Raw genomic sequence first — 18125 nt, 5'->3', positions numbered from 1 at the left:
AAAAGAATCTGCGAGAAACTAATTTTGAAGGCTTGTTTTTTTTTTTTTACATTTAGTTCTTTTATATGGGAGGCTACAGAAATATTGAGGAAAAATGTCAAAATCTGAACCATGATAAGATAATTACGTTTAAATTAAATTGTAAAATAAAGGCAAATAATGGTATAAATGTATTTAAAGAAATGCAACTGAAAAAATGAAAATGAAAAGAAAATTGCTTAGAAAATTTGGTAAAATATTTCAACATTTTTGATTTCATGTTTTTTGTCTGAGATATTATTATTAATCGGTTTAATTTTATTCCCTTTTAAATGGTGGTTTTGACTCATATTTTTTTTTAATTCCTTTTTAAAAAAGCTCAGTTTAATACCTGAAAATGTATTGAAGCAGTGGTCGGCAGTAATTAATTTATTAAAAGACAATTTAGTTTAAAGAAGAAAAAAAGGTCACTTTAGTACCTAAAACTGTAGTGTTTTTCTTTCTTTCTAGATTAATTGGATTTTTTTTTTATAAATAGTAGTAAATTAATTAAAATTGATAACTAATTAGAACGCATGAATTAATATAAACAAACATACAAATAAAATCTTTCATAATTTTACTTTAATTATTTCAGGTTTTCTGTCTTGTTCATTTTATATTGTGTTTTTTATGCATTTTTTTTTTTTTAATTCCTTTTAAGAAAAGCTCACTTAAATACCTTAAAACAATATATTGAAGCAGTGTTTTGGCAGAAGATTTTCTAGATTAATTGAAAAAAAAGAGCATTAATTGTTTATTAAAATTTAAAGTTTCTCATAAAACATGAAGAAAAATTTCACTCTGATGCATAAAAATAAAATGAAATATCAGTAAATTCATTAAAATGTATTACTTATAAACATCAATAAATGTAAATCTTGCCAAATTTCCAAATGATAATTCAATCTACAAATTAGAAAGTTTTTGTTTTTAAATAACTTTTTTGTGGCAGATTAACATCAATAACAAAACATTTTCAAAGTTTGGTTTCAAACCCACATCCCTGACATGAGTTCACGACCCCTTCAAAGTTGAAGGTTCCAGGGAGAGGAGGCGCCGGTTCCGACCCGCCGCGTCGCTAACGACCCGGTGGAACCGACCGAGCCCAGCGAGGCCGTCAGTTCAGCCCGACCAGAGCGAACCGGTTCCTCCTCGGCGCCGGCATCTTCCCGGGAAAAGCTGGATTTAGACGCAGACAGTAATTAAGAATTGAACAGAGGCCGCGTTATGTTCTCAGGCTCGCGCGAGGATTCCCAGAAAAAGCTTGTTCTAAATTTAACCAGAAGAAGTCGACTGAAGAAATGATGGTGGCGGTAAAATAGTTTGAACTCAAGTCCTCATAAAAGAAACAAAAACAGAGTAAATGAGGAAAATTATGTTAAAAAAAATTCAATATTTAATAGAAAATGAATTTAATAAATAAGATTGTTTTCATGATCAAAATCAGAACGTACATGCATAAGATTTATTTAAACAATTATCGCCCAAAAGGTCTAGTACATTTTTTCTCTGTTGGAGTCACTGTATCCTCTCGTCCTCAGTCATCACCAGGATCTCGCCGGATTTTATTGTTCTTTTAGCGGCAGAGAACGTGTTGTTTAAGGAGGACTAGTTATTTAAAAAAAATAAGTAATTATTTAGTTATATTCCCACTAATTGAATTATAAATTGTAAAAAAAATGTAATAAAATATTATATATATATATATATATATATTCTATAAAATATAATGATGAAAGCCAAAAAAATATATATATTTAATTTTATCTATACAGTACTTTTGATTATTGATACGCTATAGTAAGAAAATTGCAATATTTAGTCAATTTTTTTGGGATTTTGATCCGTTTTATTTAGTTTTTTAAACCGATGATAAACGTGTTGCGTTACAGTGAATTACAGTTGTTATAATTATTCACAAAAGTACAAATAAATAGAATTACATTACAAAAAATGTTGTAAGTTAATTAAAAATTATTCTAAGAAAAGATTTAAAAAAAAGATTTTGTTAATATAGAGAAATTGTGCTTGCAGTTCATATAGGGATTTACAGAAGAAAATACAGTTAAGAAATACAATAATAATAATTAATAATAATTGTTTTAATTTTAAAAGTAAATAATAAAATTACAAATAAAAAAAAAAAGTTAAAAAAAATTGTGAAATTTCTTCCTATATCAAGAAAACATCTGAGGATGGTTTATAGAAAAAAAATATAAAAGACAAAACAAAATGTAAATTGATCACCATATAACTTCTAAAAAACAGTAAAAACTGAGAAAATAAACTTCATATCGTACATGAAAACGTTCTCCTGCTTGTGTATCTAAGAAAGGAAAAAGCGTACGTAACGACTCTTGACTCCATTGATTCTCCGTCGCCTCAATATTCCAGTTGTCGCCTCAATATTCCAGTTGTCGCCTCAATATTCCAGTTGTCGCCTCGTAACCTCGTCTCCCGCCGACAGATCCACATCCTGGAGGACGGCCAGGTGAAGGTGTTCAGCCGGAACCAGGAGGACAACACCAGCAAATACCCCGACATCATCTCGCGCATCCCTCAGGTACGACTGTCGCTCGCCTTCTCCAGACCAGTGGGTTTTTTGTTTTCAAATCTTCTCCTTCAGACGTTTCAATGTTTCCTCCTTCGTCTCGCTTCTCTCCGTCGTACATCATTCTTCAGTCGCTGCTGATTAAATCACGTTGTAATCAGAAGCTTTATTCGTCTGCTGATTGAAAATCACTGGGTTGAGTTACATGAGTTTTTACTAATGAAGCTTTTTTTACTTTTATCTCATTATCTTTTTTATTAAAGCATCACAATGACATGTTACGGTAGATGCTCTTTTTTTCCCTTCACATCTTTTTAATAATTTTCCTTGATATCATGATGTAGTTTGTGGTTGATTGTGGAGTTATTAATCACTTTGTTCCTGTTTAATCCTTTTTTTTGACACGTATTTAGTTTTAATTCCTTTAAAAAAAAGCTCATTTTTATACCTGAAAATATATTGAGGGAGAGCAGAAGGTTTTCTAGATTAATTGCACAAAAAATGATTAAAAAATATGAATTGATTAATTAAAATGGAAAGCCTGTCATTAAAAATAAACAAAAATATAAAATGTATCTGGGAAAACGTATATAGAAAATAATGCAAAAAAACTAAAAAAATCTAAATCTTTTAAATTTAATGAATATCCAAAAATACCACAAGGCTGAATGTAATGCAAACCTAAATAAAGTTTGAACGATGATGATGAAATGTAAAGTAATGGAAAAAATGGTATTAAAAATAGAAAAAATAGGAAAATTAGAAAGAGGTGTTTTTTTTAAATTTAGATCATTAAAAGAAAAAATATTAAATGTATATAAAATAAAGAAATGCAACTGAAATAAACAACATCAGATAAAATTTACATTTTATTTCCTTTTTAATCATTTTATTAATTACCTCACGTCCTACTAAATATATCAAAGAAGAATGTAATGCAACATCTCGAATTAAAATAAATAAATAAATTACAAAGTAAAAGAAGAAGCAAACAATTATAGTATAGAAGTGTATAAAATAAAAAAAAACTGAAATAAAGATTAAAATAAAAAGGGGAAAAAAAATCTCATAAAAAATGTAAAAGAACTGAAATTTGAAATAGTATTGTCAAAAGAATATTATTATACGATTACTCTTTAGTTCAGTGAGTAAAAGACGGTTCTCGTCATACCTTTCTGGGCGCAGTTTTAGCTTATCTGCCAATCAAATGAGGTCTGAATTGGCGGATCTGTTGTGAGTACCTCAAGGTTCTGTTCTGGGTCCTTTATTGTTTTTGCTGTACTTGATTCCCCTCGGTAAAATCATTCAGAGATTTCCTGATGTTTCTTATCACATTTTTGCTGATGACATCCAGCTCTACTGCTCTTTTGATCCAAACAGCTTAGTCAATTGTTTGCTAGAAATCAAACAATGAGTGAAAACACTTTGCAGCTAAATGTGGACAAAACTGAAACTCTGGTGATTGCTCCTGATGATAAGGTTCCAGGGTTGAGTCAGTACTTGGGTGATTTAGGTCAGTCTGTCAAACTGAGCCTGAGAAACCTGGGTGTTGTATTTGATAAAAACATGTCTCTTATTCAAGACTGCAGAAAACTGACCAGAAACTGTTTCCTTCAACTGAGAAAAATCTCTAAACTTAGCAAAATGTTGTCGGAACATGATCTGGAGCTTAAATCCATGCATTTGTTACAATAGTCCAGACGAGAATATACAGTTTGTATTCATGTCTTAACAAGAAGGATCTGTCTCGCCTGCAGTTGATTCAGAATAGCGAGAATTCTGAGACGCTCTAGTAGAAGAACTCACATTTCTCCGATCCTTAAAACTCTTCACTGGCTTCAGATTCTGGTTCTTACTTTCAGATCTATTCATGGTCAGACCTTCCATCAGTAGATTCTGATCCAGCCTTACACCCCAGCTCGGGCTCTGAGGTCTGTGGATCAGAATCTACTGATGGTTCCTGAACACGGTTCAGGACCAGAGGAGAGAAATCCTTCCAGACTGTTGCTCCTAAGCTTTGGAACGATCTTCCTCATGTTTGATGATCTACTGAAACATCTTAAAACATTTTTATTTGTTCAGGCTTTTCCTTGATTTTCTTGAGACTCCCGCGTTTGTCTCGGTATTATCTTGACCTTCAAAGTATATCTTTTATTGAGTATCATTTTGATTGTTTAAGCGCTTTTTGACCCTGGTCTGCAAAAGCGCTCTATAAATACAAATGACTTACGGTCCAGAGATTTTTATGCTGCAGGAACGACGCGGAGAAAAAAACTTCCGCTTATCTTTCCAGCCGACAAACTTCCTGCCGACGAGCCAATCACGCGCGAGCTTCACTCGACTCGTCCTTTCACTTCCCTGTGTCCGAAGATTACGCCGCTTTAATCCCACTTTGTCTGGTGTTTCTTTTTTAAAAAGCGACAGGACTCCCTGGTCACCTGTCGTCACCTGTGTCGGCGTGTTTTAATCACCTCTCCTCACCTTCATGACTCTTTAATGCTGCTTGTTAGACTTTCCTCTCTTTCTTCTCGCTGGCGTCTCGTTCGTTCTGCCTCGTCCTCCCCCCCACGATCCCCCTCTTCCTCCCAGCACACCGGAGTTCTTCCACTTCTCCCCCGTTCGTCTGTCTCCGCTGTCAGTTCCCATTTATCCTCCCTCCCTCCCCCCCTCACTCCCCCTCTCCCTACGTCTTTCAAAAACCGCCTGTTTCACCTTCGTTCCACCTCTTCCTCTCCTGTTTTATTGTCCATCACTCCGTAATCACCTCATTATTCCCCAGCGTGTCGGGGAAGAACATCCAGATGATCTTTTTTATTTTTCCGACGCGAGATGACGCGGACGTCGAACCTCGTCCCAAGTTTTTTTTTTGTTTTGTTTTGTTTAACGTGCGGCGACGTCTGCCTCCAGCAGAGGGCGCCCTAGTGCAGAGGAAAATGCAGCAAATAAGCGAGTCGTCGAGTCATCCGGCTCGCTAACCGACTCGACGGAGTCGCGGTTGTTCGGACTTCAATGGCCGTCAACAGTGTCAGGCTTTAGTAACAGGAAGTGGTTCGTTTTTTTTTTTACTGAGTCCGAAGTCGCACGAAGGGTTTGACTCATGATGTTTTTTTGAGTCCATTTTGATTCGAGTGCATTTCATCTAAGGTAGAGTCGCTCAGACACGCGACCAGGTTTAACCCATCCAGAGAGAAGAAACTTTTTTCTTCTTTCAATCGTAATTTTTTTCTTTTCTTTATCTTTCTTACACTTTATTCCATCTTTTCTTCCGCTTGACTTTGTCTTTCCATCTTCCTTTCTTTTTGTCTCTCCAACACTGTCTTTTCATCTTATTTATTGTCTTTCATCTTTGTTTGTCTTTCTTTTCTATCCATCTTACTGTATTTCGTTGTTTTTTTATATTTCTTTCTTTCCGTCTTACTCTGTTTCACCTTATTTGTCTTTCTGTCTTATTTTTAGCCTTTTTTTTTTTCTTTCCGTCTTTTTCAACCAATGCATCTTTCCGTCTTTTTGCCTTTTCATCCTTTTTTTTTTCTTTTTCATTTGCACGTCTCACTTTCCCTTCTCGCTTCCTCTAGATTGTATTTCTAAGTGAAATTGAACAATATTTTTAAAATAATAACTTCTATATTAACTCGGAACGTCCAAGTGACTCGCAAAGTCGCTCAAAAATGAATAAACGGATTTTATACATTTCCAGATTACGTCGAACATTAATAACGAATCATTCTCTTAAACCGGCTCAAAGATACCAAGTGACTCACGCTTGAGTCGCTCAAAAGGAACCAATCTTGACGTGGTCGCTGGAAGTGGGCGGGGCCTGACGGAGGCACCTGTCACTCAAGGTCCCCGCGGGACGACATCCGAGCGCAGAAGAAGAAGAAGAAGAAGATAATAACCGGTGTTGATATCCGAGGACTGGAGTTTATGAGCCGTAAATATCAGCGCCGCGGATAAAGAGACGGCGTCTTATTAAAAACATGTTTGACATTTGGCTTGATTTGCAGACGCGCCGCCACTTCCTGATTCCTTGTTATTCAATTTAATTTATTCCGCTCCGGTCTCCGCCGCCGCTCCTTTCATCGAGGAAATCGATTGTCGATCGGGCCGGCGTTCAATGGATTTAAGAAATTGCTCAATTTGCATCCCTGGTCCCCAAAGGCGCCGGTCGCCATGGTGACGGCTGTTGACCGGAGCGAGGGAACAATGGAGGAGTGGAACTTCACGTTGGTACTGATGTGATGAGATTGCGCCGCACGAGTTGACATGCAAATGAGGGAGGATATCAGCCAATCGGCTCCGCTCGTGCGTCACGTGACCTCTTGGCTCACCTGCTGACGCTGTTGTCAAACTAATGACTGTCACGGCAACTGTTTCTTTTTCTCCTCCTTTAAGTCCTCCCTCCTTTAAGTCCTCCCTTCTGCCTTTCCTCTCCTGTGGCCGACCCTATTGTATTTCTTTTTACCTCTCCTTTCACTTTCCTTTTGTTTTCTTCCTCCCTCCCGCCTTCATTCTGTCCTTCCTCATATGTTCCTCCTTTTTTTTCTTTCTTCTTTGTTTCTGTCCTCCAACAACAGTCTCTCTTTTTTCTTTTATTCCCAACTCCATAATTAATTTTCTTTTTTTTAACGGTTATTATTTTCCTTCTTTCTATCTTACTGTCTTTTTCTTGCTTCCTTACCTTCTCCCTTGCTTCCTTACTTACTTTCTTGCTTCCTTGCCTTCTTCCTTGCTTCCTTACTTACTTTCTTGCTTCCTCACCTTCTCCCTTACTTTCTTTCTTGCTGTCTTACTTCCTCACTTTCTCTCTTGCTTCCTTACCTTCTTCCTTACTTCCCTTCTTTCTTCCTTGCCTCCTTGCCTTTTTTCTTGCTTCCTTACCTTCTTACTTGCTTCCTTGCCTTCTTCCTTACTTCCTTACCTTCTTTCTAACTGTCTTTCTTGCTTCCTTGCCTCGTTTCTTGCTTGCTTCCTTTTTTCTTGCTTCCTTGCCTTCTTTCTTTCCTCCTTGTCTCCTTTCTTTCCTCCTTACCTCCTTACCTCTTACCTTCTTTCTTACTTCCTTACCTTCTTTCTTGCTTCGTTACCTTCTTTCTTGCTTCGTTACCTTCTTCCTTGCTTCCTTTCCTTCTTCCTTGCTTCCTTACCTTCTTCCTTGCTTCCTTACCTTCTTTCTTTCCGCCTTGTCTTCTTTCTTTCGTCCTTACCTCCTTACCTCTTACAGTCTTACTTACAGCCTTACCTTCTTTCTCACATCTTTACCCTTTTCCTTGCTTCCTTAAATTCTCGCTTCCTTACATTCTTGCTGTGCTTCCTTACATTATTCCTTGCCTTTCTTTATTTCCGTTTTCCTCGTCTTCGTTCCTACCTTCCTTCAGTGACTAAATCACACGAGGCTCATAAACATCCCTTCAACCGCAGACATATAACTTGAAATTGGAAATGTTCTTCTTATTTTCCTCCAAATGTTTCCTGGAAAACTATCTTCTTCTCAGACACTCTTGAAAGAGAGAGAACTGAGAAACGAGTCCCAGCCGTCGTCGGTTTCCACTTCCTCTCCAAACTTTAAATAAACCATCAAATTATCGCAACAAACTTTCCGGACCAAACCCGATCAGCGGCTCCGTCAGATAAGAGTCTGTGCGGCGACATCTTAGTCTCCGCGGCAGATGTTGCTTATCTGCGAGCTGGCAAGAAGCCTCGTCTTCCTCTGATCCCCCTTTCAAACCACCTCTTTAAACTCCTTCCTCTCCTCCAGGTGAAGAAGGACTCGGTGCTGTCCTGCGTCCTGGACTCGGAGGCCGTCGCCTGGGATCGGGAGAAGAAGCAGATCCAGCCCTTCCAGGTCCTCACCACCCGGAAGAGAAAGGTACGTAAAGAGAGAGAGGGAGAGAGGGAGAGAGAGTGAAATGGCCGTCATTTGGGAGGGGAGATAAATTAAGAGTCGGACAGATGGAGTGGGGGAAAAAAAAAAAGGCAGGGAAAAGGTTGAAGAGAGAAAATGAGAGCGAGATGAAGAGTCGAAGGTGGAGGAGAAGGTCGATAATGGAGTGAAATGATCCAGCAGATGGACGGAGGAGGAGAGAGAGATTGATACGCCGGAGACAAATGGACGGAGGAGAGTGTGAGATTGCAAGTGTCAACAAGGTGTTCTTCACCCGTGAGACGTGTCGCAAGGGTGTCCTGGTCCTGGTCCTGGTCCTCGCCAGAGCTCACGACATTGTCATTTTCATAAACATTGTATTTTTGTAAATGTTGTGATTGTCTCTCTTTTGGTTGAACTGATGGAACCGAACGACCAAAAACGTGTCCAAACATCAGCTTTAAAAGCTGCTGGAGTCACTGTATCCTCTCGTCCTCAGTCATCAGCGCAGGGATTTCTATATATATCATAAGCTAAGGATGACGTAATGACTGCTGCCATCTAATGGTCGGAAGTTTAATTGCAACACGAAAATGAACAAACGCTGTGAATATTTGCAGGTTAATTGAAAAATATTATTTCTATAAACAGTTTATTGAACATAAATAAACCAAAAAATATATATTTATTGATTGATTGATTGAACATTGACACAGAGTTTTTTCCCCCCGATTTATTTTTATTTTTTTTACTGTTGGTTTAGTTTTTCCTACACTGGGTTGGTTGTGTGTTTAAGAACAATTGGTTTACATTTGTATGCCTGTCTTTGTGTGTAGCTGTTTTGGTGTTTGTGTGTATTGTCTTAACTCTTGTGTGTGTTTGTGAAAGTGGAATACATTTTTATTTAGTTTTCTGTGTTTGTGTACAACATTTAATGTTGATCTGTTTTTCCCCTTAATTCTGATTATAATAGTGTGTGTGCCTGTCTGTGTCTAACATTGTGTGTTTGTGTAGCTCCGTGTTTGTGTCTACTTCCACTCTGAGTCAACTTGGTTTCATCGCTTCTGTATTTGTGTGTACCATCTGTCCTCTTATTGTGTTCCTCTTTGTGTTCATGTCCTTGATAGTGTTTATTTTTTAATGATGTTTTTTTGTGTTTTTTTCAATCTTCTCTCTTTCTCGCAATTTCAACCTCCATTTCACGATTGTGTGTTTGTGTCTTTGTTGTCGCGTTGATCTATTTTCTAAATAAAACATTTCCCGGCGATACGTGACCACGACGACATCAGATGTGTGTTTCTCGTAAACATCACAATTTGACTACACAACCTGATTCGTTCTCATGAAACTTTCAAAAAATTGTGACCGAGATTTGCGAGCAGATGCTGCAGCGTTTGTGTCGATAAAGTCCAGCTGCTCACCCTTGACTTGGTAAAAAGTTGGTTTGTGTGTTTCCTGTTGTGGAGCTCCGGTATCAAAGTTGTGCGTCTGTCTTTCCCTGCAGGATGTGGACGCCTCGGAGATCAAAGTCCAAGTGTGTGTGTACGCCTTCGACCTTCTCTACCTCAACGGAGAGGTGAGTCTTCAGATGTGTGTCTGTGAGTGCGTGTTGTGCGTTTGTTGATTTGAATTTCTGTGCGCAGCTCGGATTGTTTGATATTCAACATGTGTGTGTTTGTAGTTTTCCTGTGCATATGTGAATATTAGATTTTTGTTGCATCGTATTTTGTGCGTTTGTGTAGTTCTGTGTGAATATATCAGATATGGATGAATCGTATTTTTGTGTTTATTTGTGTGTCAGATTTGTTTGTTTTAATGCATGCATTCATTTTAATGTGCATGTGAAAAGTTGTGTTCAAGTTTAAGACTTAAAAAAAAATCTTAATTGTGTGTCAAATGGACCATTTTTGTGTAGTTTTTATTTAGTCCATAAAAGTTTAGTAATCTACTGTTGTGCGTTTTGTGTACCTGTATGGGTTGATCTTCCTTGTGTGTGTCTTTGATGTTTGTGTGTGAATGTTGCCAGTTTCCAAACAATGTTATTTAACTTTCTATTGTGTATTTTTGCGAGTCGCTTTCAAGCTTCCTACGGTCTTTGTGTAGTTTGTGTTTCCGCACTTGACCTCGCGAGTGCGACGCCGCCAAGGTCGAGTGCGTGTTGTGCGTTTGTTGATTTGAATTTCTGTGCGCAGCTCGGATTGTTTGATATTCAACATGTGTGTGTTTGTAGTTTTCCTGTGCATAGTTGAATATTAGATTTTTGTTGCATCGTATTTTGTGCGTTTGTGTAGTTCTGTGTGAATATATCAGACATGAATGAATCAGATTTTTGTGTTTATTTGTGTGTCAGATTTGTTTGTTTTAATGCATGCATTCATTTTAATGTGCATGTGAAAAGTTGTGTTCAAGTTTAAGACTTAAAAAAAAATCTTAATTGTGTGTCAAATGGACCATTTTTGTGTAGTTTTTATTTAGTCCATAAAAGTTTAGTAATCTACTGTTGTGCGTTTTGTGTACCTGTATGGGTTGATCTTCCTTGTGTGTGTCTTTGATGTTTGTGTGTGAATGTTGCCAGTTTCCAAACAATGTTATTTAACTTTCTATTGTGTATTTTTGCGAGTCGTTTTCAAGCTTCCTACGGTCTTTGTGTAGTTTGTGTTTCCGCACTTGACCTCGCGAGTGCGACGCCGCCAAAGTCGAGTGCGTTTGTTGATTTGAATTTCTGTGCGCACCTCGGATTGTTTGATATTCAACATGTGTGTGTTTGTAGTTTTCCTGTGCATATGTGAATATTAGATTTTTGTTGCTTCGTATTTTGTGCGTTTGTGAGGTTCTGTGTTTTTGTGTGAATATATCAGATATGAATGAATCGGATTTTTGTGTTTGTGTGTCAGATTTGTTTGTTTTATTGCACGCATTAATTTTTTTGTGCATGTGAAAAGTTGTGTTCAAGTTTAAGCCTTTTTTAAAAATCATAATTGTCTGTCAGATGGACCATTTTTGTGTAGTTTTTATTTAGTCCATAAGAGTTTACTAATCTACTGTTGTGCGTTTTGTGTACCTGTTTTTCCCGGTGTGTCAAGTTTTAATGTATGGGTTGATCTTCCTTGTGTGTGTGTGTCTTTGATGTTCGTGTGTGTTAATGTTGCCGGTTTCCAAAAAAAGTTATTTAACTTTGTAATGTGTATTTTTGTGAGTCGTTTTCAAGCTTCCTTGTGTGTGTGTCTTTGGTGTTTGTGTGTGACTGTTGCTGGTTTCCAAAAAAAGTTATTTAACTTTGTAATGTGTATTTTTGTGAGTCGTTTTCAAGCTTCCTTGTGTGTGTCTTTGAGGTTTGTGTGTGTTAATGTTGCTGGTTTCCAAAAAAAGTTATTTAACTTTGTAATGTGTATTTTTGACTCTTGAGGTGTTATTATTACTGTGTTATTACTAAATGAACTATTACACTTTGAAGAGCTACAACTGCCCAGGGTGTGTTGCAATGATGCTGTATTTTTGTGAGTCGTTTTCAAGCTTCCTTGTGTGTGTCTTTGATGTTTGTGTGTGAGTGTTGCCGGTTTCCAAAACAATGTTATTTAACTTCATAATGTGTATTTTTGTGAGTCGTCTTCAAGCTTCCTTGTGTGTGTGTCTTTGATGTTTGTTTTTGAATGTTGTCGGTTTCCAAAACAATGTTATTTAACTTTCTATTGTGTATTTTTGCGAGTCGTCTTCAAGCTCCCGCGGCCGTTGTGTAGTTGCCGTTTTGTTTCCGCACTTGACCTCGCGAGCGTCGACGCCGCCAAAGTCGAGTGCGTGTTTGTGTGCACGTGTTGCGTACTTGTTGCGTCTTTGAAGAGGGTCTCCCGTCGTCCCGTCTGCTCAGAAGTGAGGACTCTTCAAGCACATTCCCCAAAAATCCGTCTGAAGAAAATGCAAATGAGGCTCGGTTTCCCGAGTGGAGCCAGAAGTTGCATAATTAAACGCAGCAGCAGCTTAAGTTGCCGTTCCGGAGCAGCTTTCAAGCTAATGTGGCGTTTATGCAAATGTGATGGAAACGTGGATGTTTGTCCCTTTTTCTGGCGTTAGCTTTTCTTTTTTTTTTACTCCACTTATGTAATTACACCTCGTTTACTCAGGGGGCGCCGCGCTTCACGTCCTTCTCACGTTGTTACCGTGTAATAACACGAGACGGTTACGTAACACGACCCGGGTTTGGATCGTTCGTGACTCGAAGGCTCCATATATGGTCAATACGAGATAAATATATATATATGTTTTCTCGAAGCTACTACACAATGAGTTGAGACTCGAGTCGCTCTTATGATTATTACACACTTCAATTTATCTTTTCTTTTTTTTAAATCAAGTGTTTGATTTCACAAAAAAAAAGTGTACAATTACTCACGTAATATAATAACGTTGCCGACTAGTGGCCGGAGGTTTAATTGCGCCACTAAAATGAATAAACACCATGAATATTTTAGTGTTAATTGTAAAATAAAACATTGAATGGTTGTCTTTTATACACACACTTTTGAAATACAAACCGAAATATTACTTTGAATGAAAATAAAATGTTGTTTTAAAAAGTTAGTTTAGTTTAGAAAAAAATAATTAAAATATCGATATTTTCATACACCCCTATGCAATACTTCAATACTAATTATTACTCTTGAGGTGTTATTATTGCAGTGTTATTACTAAATGAACTATTACACTTTGAAGAGGTACAACTGCCCACGGTGTGTTCATGTGTTGCAATGATGCTGTAGGTTATTACGAATTGTGTTTATTTTTTTCGGACATTTTCACACAAATAATTACACAAAATGAAACAATTTTTTGCGCAATATTTTTTTACCAACAAACTTGTACCATTATATATAATTTAATTCTATTGTTTTACACAATTATGAAGCTAATGATTGCACAATGTAGTGTTGATTATGAACTATTAGACGTTGAACATCATGATAGTGTTATTACACATTATAAAACATTTTTGCGTTAATATGCAAAACGTTTTTAAACGTATTTATTTTTATTACACTATAGGGTGTAACAACATAATGACAAAGTGGATTTACTGCTTGAGGGTGTAGTAACATTGTTGTTACACACGTAGCGTTCCCATCAAATTATGGGGAATTTTAATCACTGTCACAATATAACATGCATAACGGTGAACAAAGACACAACATGATGTTATACACACTAAACACTACTTTAAAAAGTTTAGGTATTTTCAAAATCTTGCATTATTACATCGTTTTAACACAACTAATAGCGTGGTTTCTTTGGGCCGTCTTTGGAAAAACACCAAGACACACAGTTTGTGTTTTCCGAGAGGAAAATTGTGTTATGAATTCATCGTTGTGTTGAGTAAATTCCTTTCAGGGAAGAACACAAAATGTATTTTTTTGATTTATTACCACTAACACTGTGTTCAGACACTGAGGTTCTGTAAAAGACCTTTAAAGTTTATACTTTATTGAATATTGTTTTGATTGTTTAAGCGCTTTGTGACCCTGGTCTGGAAAAGCGCTATATAAATACAAATGACTTACTTACAAATGTAAACTTTAGAGTTGGAACTTGAGTCTTTTTTTTCATTGTGCGTTTGTTTCCTCAGTCTCTGGTGCGTGAGCCGCTGAGTCGTCGTCGTGAGCTGCTGAAGGAGAGCTTCACGGAGGTGGAGGGCGAGTTCGTGTTCGCGCGATCCATCGACTCCAGCAACACCGACGCCATCGCAGAGTTCCTGGAGCAGTCGGTCAAAGGTGCGACGCTCACTCGCCACACTTGTCGTGTAACGTTTACGTTCAATCAGACCGCGGTGACTTCTGAACAAACTGACATCGGTCTTAGATATTGAACGATATTTAGTTTGAAAAAAACGTTTTTAATTGTGTTTGTTTGACAGAAAAATATACTTGTTTTTGTTGTTCAACTTTAAATGAAAACTTTCAAAGCAATTATTACTACAGATGAAAGATTTAAAGTTTTTTTCAGAGAAGTAAAACTTTTTTAATTGCAATAACCTTCTGAATTCATAGCAGTTGCACCTTTTTCTATAACAATATACCTTTTTATGTAGTGATAGGTTTCATAGCAACAACTTTTTTTAATTGGAAATTACACATTTTTATAGAAAAATACATTTGAATGATAATGTGATACTTTCTATCAATTAAAACTTTTTTTTATAGCAATAAAAATGTTTTTCCTATCAATTACACATTTTTTATATAGCAATACAACCTTTTTCTGTGTTATTTAGCAGAATATTACTTTTAAAAACTCCTGAACTTAATCCAATAGATTTGTATTCTTTATAGCAGACTTTTATACTCACTTTCATGCCTCAAAAATTATATTTTTACGATGAAACGATAAAAAAAAGTCACATTTACTAGTGTCATTTTTTGCTTTTCTTTTTTTTTATCTGCCTGGGCTATGTAAGTGTAACGTAGTTTCACGAAATACTATTTATTAAATGAGTTAAATGCGTTTTTAACTATTCAGTATATAAAGTCGTGTACTTTAATCTGGATTTCATTAATCAAAAAAAAAAAAAGAGTTTTCGTTGCTATAAACGATAGATATGCTTGACAGCTTCATGTTGGAAGAATCTCAGCGCGACACTGTCAACTGTCACCTGTCAATCAGCTTCAGTCGGGGGCTGGTTCTGATTGATTGAAAATCCCTGACCGAGGCTCCCTCTGCACAGACTCCTGCGAGGGTCTGATGGTGAAAACTCTGGACAAAGACGCCACGTACGAAATCGCCAAACGCTCGCACAACTGGCTGAAGGTGAGTGGAAGCGAACGCTCTCACCTGCGGGGCCTCGACACTCACTCAGCGGCAGGACGTGCTCCGGCAGTAAATCGGACGGCGTCCGTCCGGACCGCTGTGACGGACGCGCGGCGTGACCTTCCGAGGCTTGACAGGTTCATCGCTTACCTGCGAGCGGACGCGCTGCCACTCTTATCTAATCATTTGTGCTACGAACGATGGGATGATGGCGTGCGAGCCGTGAAGAGACGATCGAGCAGAGACTCGCTTAAGAGAACGAACTCCATCTTTTTATGTTAAAAAAAACAAGAAATCGTTCCCTAAAAAAAACCCCCAAATGAACAACATAATTTATTCAAGCTACAGTTAGTCGAGTAGCTTGGTTTATAAAAAAAAAATTAAATTTTAACCTTTAAATTTGCGGTTGAGACCCTAAACTGTCCATCAGGGAAATCACTCGACGTCTCTCGGCTCCTTCACTAAAACTCGCAAATGTCAGGATAATTAGAGAAACGTCCGTGATGCGTTCAGGTGCTGCCGCTAAAAAACGGAGACGTCAAAACGCACCAATTTTTTATTTTAGTCGGTGTCAGTTTCAAACTTGAATCTCATTTTATGTGGCCCGGCTCGGTTCTAAAGTGGTGTTGAACTCTCTGTGACCCCCGTACCAGCTGAAGAAGGACTACCTGGAGGGCGTGGGCGACACCATGGACCTGTGCGTCATCGGGGCCTACATGGGCAAAGGCAGGAGGACCGGGACCTACGGAGGGTTCCTGCTGGCCTGCTACGACGAGGAGAACGAAGAGTTCCAGTCCGTTTGCAAGGTTTGTCTTTAAAACTTACAAAAGAAAAGAAAAGGCACCGAGACGTGACATACCCCTGCCAAGGAGCTCCTTTAAATCAGCTGTAGAAAAAAACTTTTTTAAATGAATGAAATGAATGGTTTTAAATGAAATCTTTTAATTAATTTCGTGGATTATTCAAAGCACAGAAACATCTTAAGACGTTTTTATTTGTTGAGGCTTTTCCTTGATTTTCTGGAACTCCTGTTGTGTTATCAGTTTTATCTTGACCTTTAAAGTATATACTTTATTGAATATTGTTTTGATTGTTTAAGCGCTTTGTGACCCTGGTCTGGAAAAGCGCTATACAAATAAAAATTACTTACTTACTTACTAACTTTAAATATCTTATTATATTTCAGTTTTTTTTAGGTTATATGGGTCTAACATAATGTGAATGTCTTTAAAAAAAAGACCATTTATGGACTTCTGGTTCGTAATTCAGTGTCATTTGATAATAATTCACCGACTCTGAGCTCGGCTCTGAATGGCTGATGAAACGCGACGGCGTATGACATTATTTTTTTTAATCGAAAAGCTCTACAAGGTCCTCGACGTTAAATCTGTAGATGAAGGTTTTCGGCGATGAGCCTACGACGCAATTACGCTCTTGATTTAGTGATGACGAGCCTCTGGAAGCAGGCGAGGCGCTCCGGAGAGTCCCGGCTCGAGCCCAACGCTCCGCAGGGTTCGATTCTAAAATAGCTTTTAGTCACTTCAGCTCGGGAGTTTTTTTTTTTTCCTCTTAGTCGTCGCGTAAAGTCGTGTCAAACACTTGCCATATTTAGCCTGTGATGTCGCGCCGAAGCCCTCGATGTCTCGCTGTCGACTTTCTTCTCCCGCCGAGCTGTGATCAGCCGCAGAGCAACGTCGACTGTTGTCGTTGTAGAACAACAGCAGCGAGAGCTTGTCACAGCTCCCTCCACTGAGGAGCAACTTGTCGAGCACGGTTGTGTAGATCTGAGGGAACGTGTGCGACTCTTCCTGTACAGTCAGTCACACCATCTTAAAGGTTGTTTTGTTTTTTTACCAAATACATTTACACAGTCGATGTAAACCTTCAACATCGTTTTTTTTTCCTGTAATACTTTACCATCGTTTAACTCATTATACTACTTGATTCTATCAAAGTAAAAATATTTAATTCAGAAGATTCTGTTTTCTTGGTAAAAAAAAAAAGTGAAGAAACTTCCTTTTTTATTAAGGTTTTTTTTTCATTTTCATGTATTATTGTTAGTATTATTTTTTATTTATTAAGTAATCTGTGGTTATTTAATGCATCTGTTATATTTTTTCCTTTTCCTCTATTTTAACTTTAAAAAAATTTTATATTATTATTTTACTCAAATTTAATCTCAAGATCTTTTTAATCATTTTTCTTATTGCCATACTTTTTTCTACTTTTTTTAATCACTTAAACACTCTTCCTTATTATATTATATTTAATATTTTAGTTATTTATCAAATTTAATTCCACATGTTTTGATTTGTTTTCACTGCTCAAATCTCAAAACGTAATAATATAATTGTATACAATAATAATTGTGTGTTAGAAACTATCAATGTATCAGTTTTTTAAATATTCATAATGTATCAGTATTCAAGAGCAATATATACATTTTTTGTTTGATTTTTGGCTTGAAAAATAGAATTTTTGTTATGATGGTCATTTTAAGATTCATGGTTCATTAATGTTTTAAAATAAAACAATTACATTTTTTTTATTTACCATTAAAATGCAAATATTCACTCCGTGTTCATTTTTGTGCTGCAATTAAACTATCGGCCTCTAGATGGCGTCAGTAGTTACGTCCTCCGCAGCTAAAGGAACAATGAGATCCCGGCGATGACTGAGGACGAGAGGATACAGTCGACTCCAGCAGCTTTTAAAGCTGATGTTTGGACATATTATGGTTTTGAAAACAAATGAAAGCAGTAACGACTTCATCAAGAGTCATGTGGTCTGTAAATACTGCAACACCAGAGTCAATACTATACATAAAATGTTATATTTTTGTTAATTAGTTTTTTGCTCTGTCACCAAACGCGTCCTGAAATAGTTCCTATTCTCCCACTT

General features: G+C 37.2%; 1 protein-coding gene across 2 annotated transcripts in view; it reads left to right on the top strand.

Annotated features, from left to right (window-relative positions):
- Positions 1–18125, top strand: part of lig1 (ligase I, DNA, ATP-dependent) — a 74078-nt gene that overhangs the window by 33307 nt on the left and 22646 nt on the right. For both annotated transcript variants that reach the window (XM_087810286.1, XM_087810285.1), the window contains exons 18-23: positions 2489–2584; positions 8328–8438; positions 9937–10008; positions 14047–14191; positions 15142–15224; positions 15878–16030. In XM_087810286.1, coding sequence (XP_087666412.1) covers positions 2489–2584; positions 8328–8438; positions 9937–10008; positions 14047–14191; positions 15142–15224; positions 15878–16030 — 660 coding nt within the window. The remainder of the gene's footprint in view (positions 1–2488; positions 2585–8327; positions 8439–9936; positions 10009–14046; positions 14192–15141; positions 15225–15877; positions 16031–18125) is intronic.

This window comes from Callionymus lyra, chromosome 16 (assembly GCF_982586985.1).
Source record: "Callionymus lyra chromosome 16, fCalLyr1.hap1.1, whole genome shotgun sequence".
NCBI classification, from domain to species: domain Eukaryota; kingdom Metazoa; phylum Chordata; class Actinopteri; order Syngnathiformes; family Callionymidae; genus Callionymus; species Callionymus lyra.
Note: the sequence above shows the minus strand (reverse complement) of the source record. Positions and strands in the feature narration are given on the sequence as shown.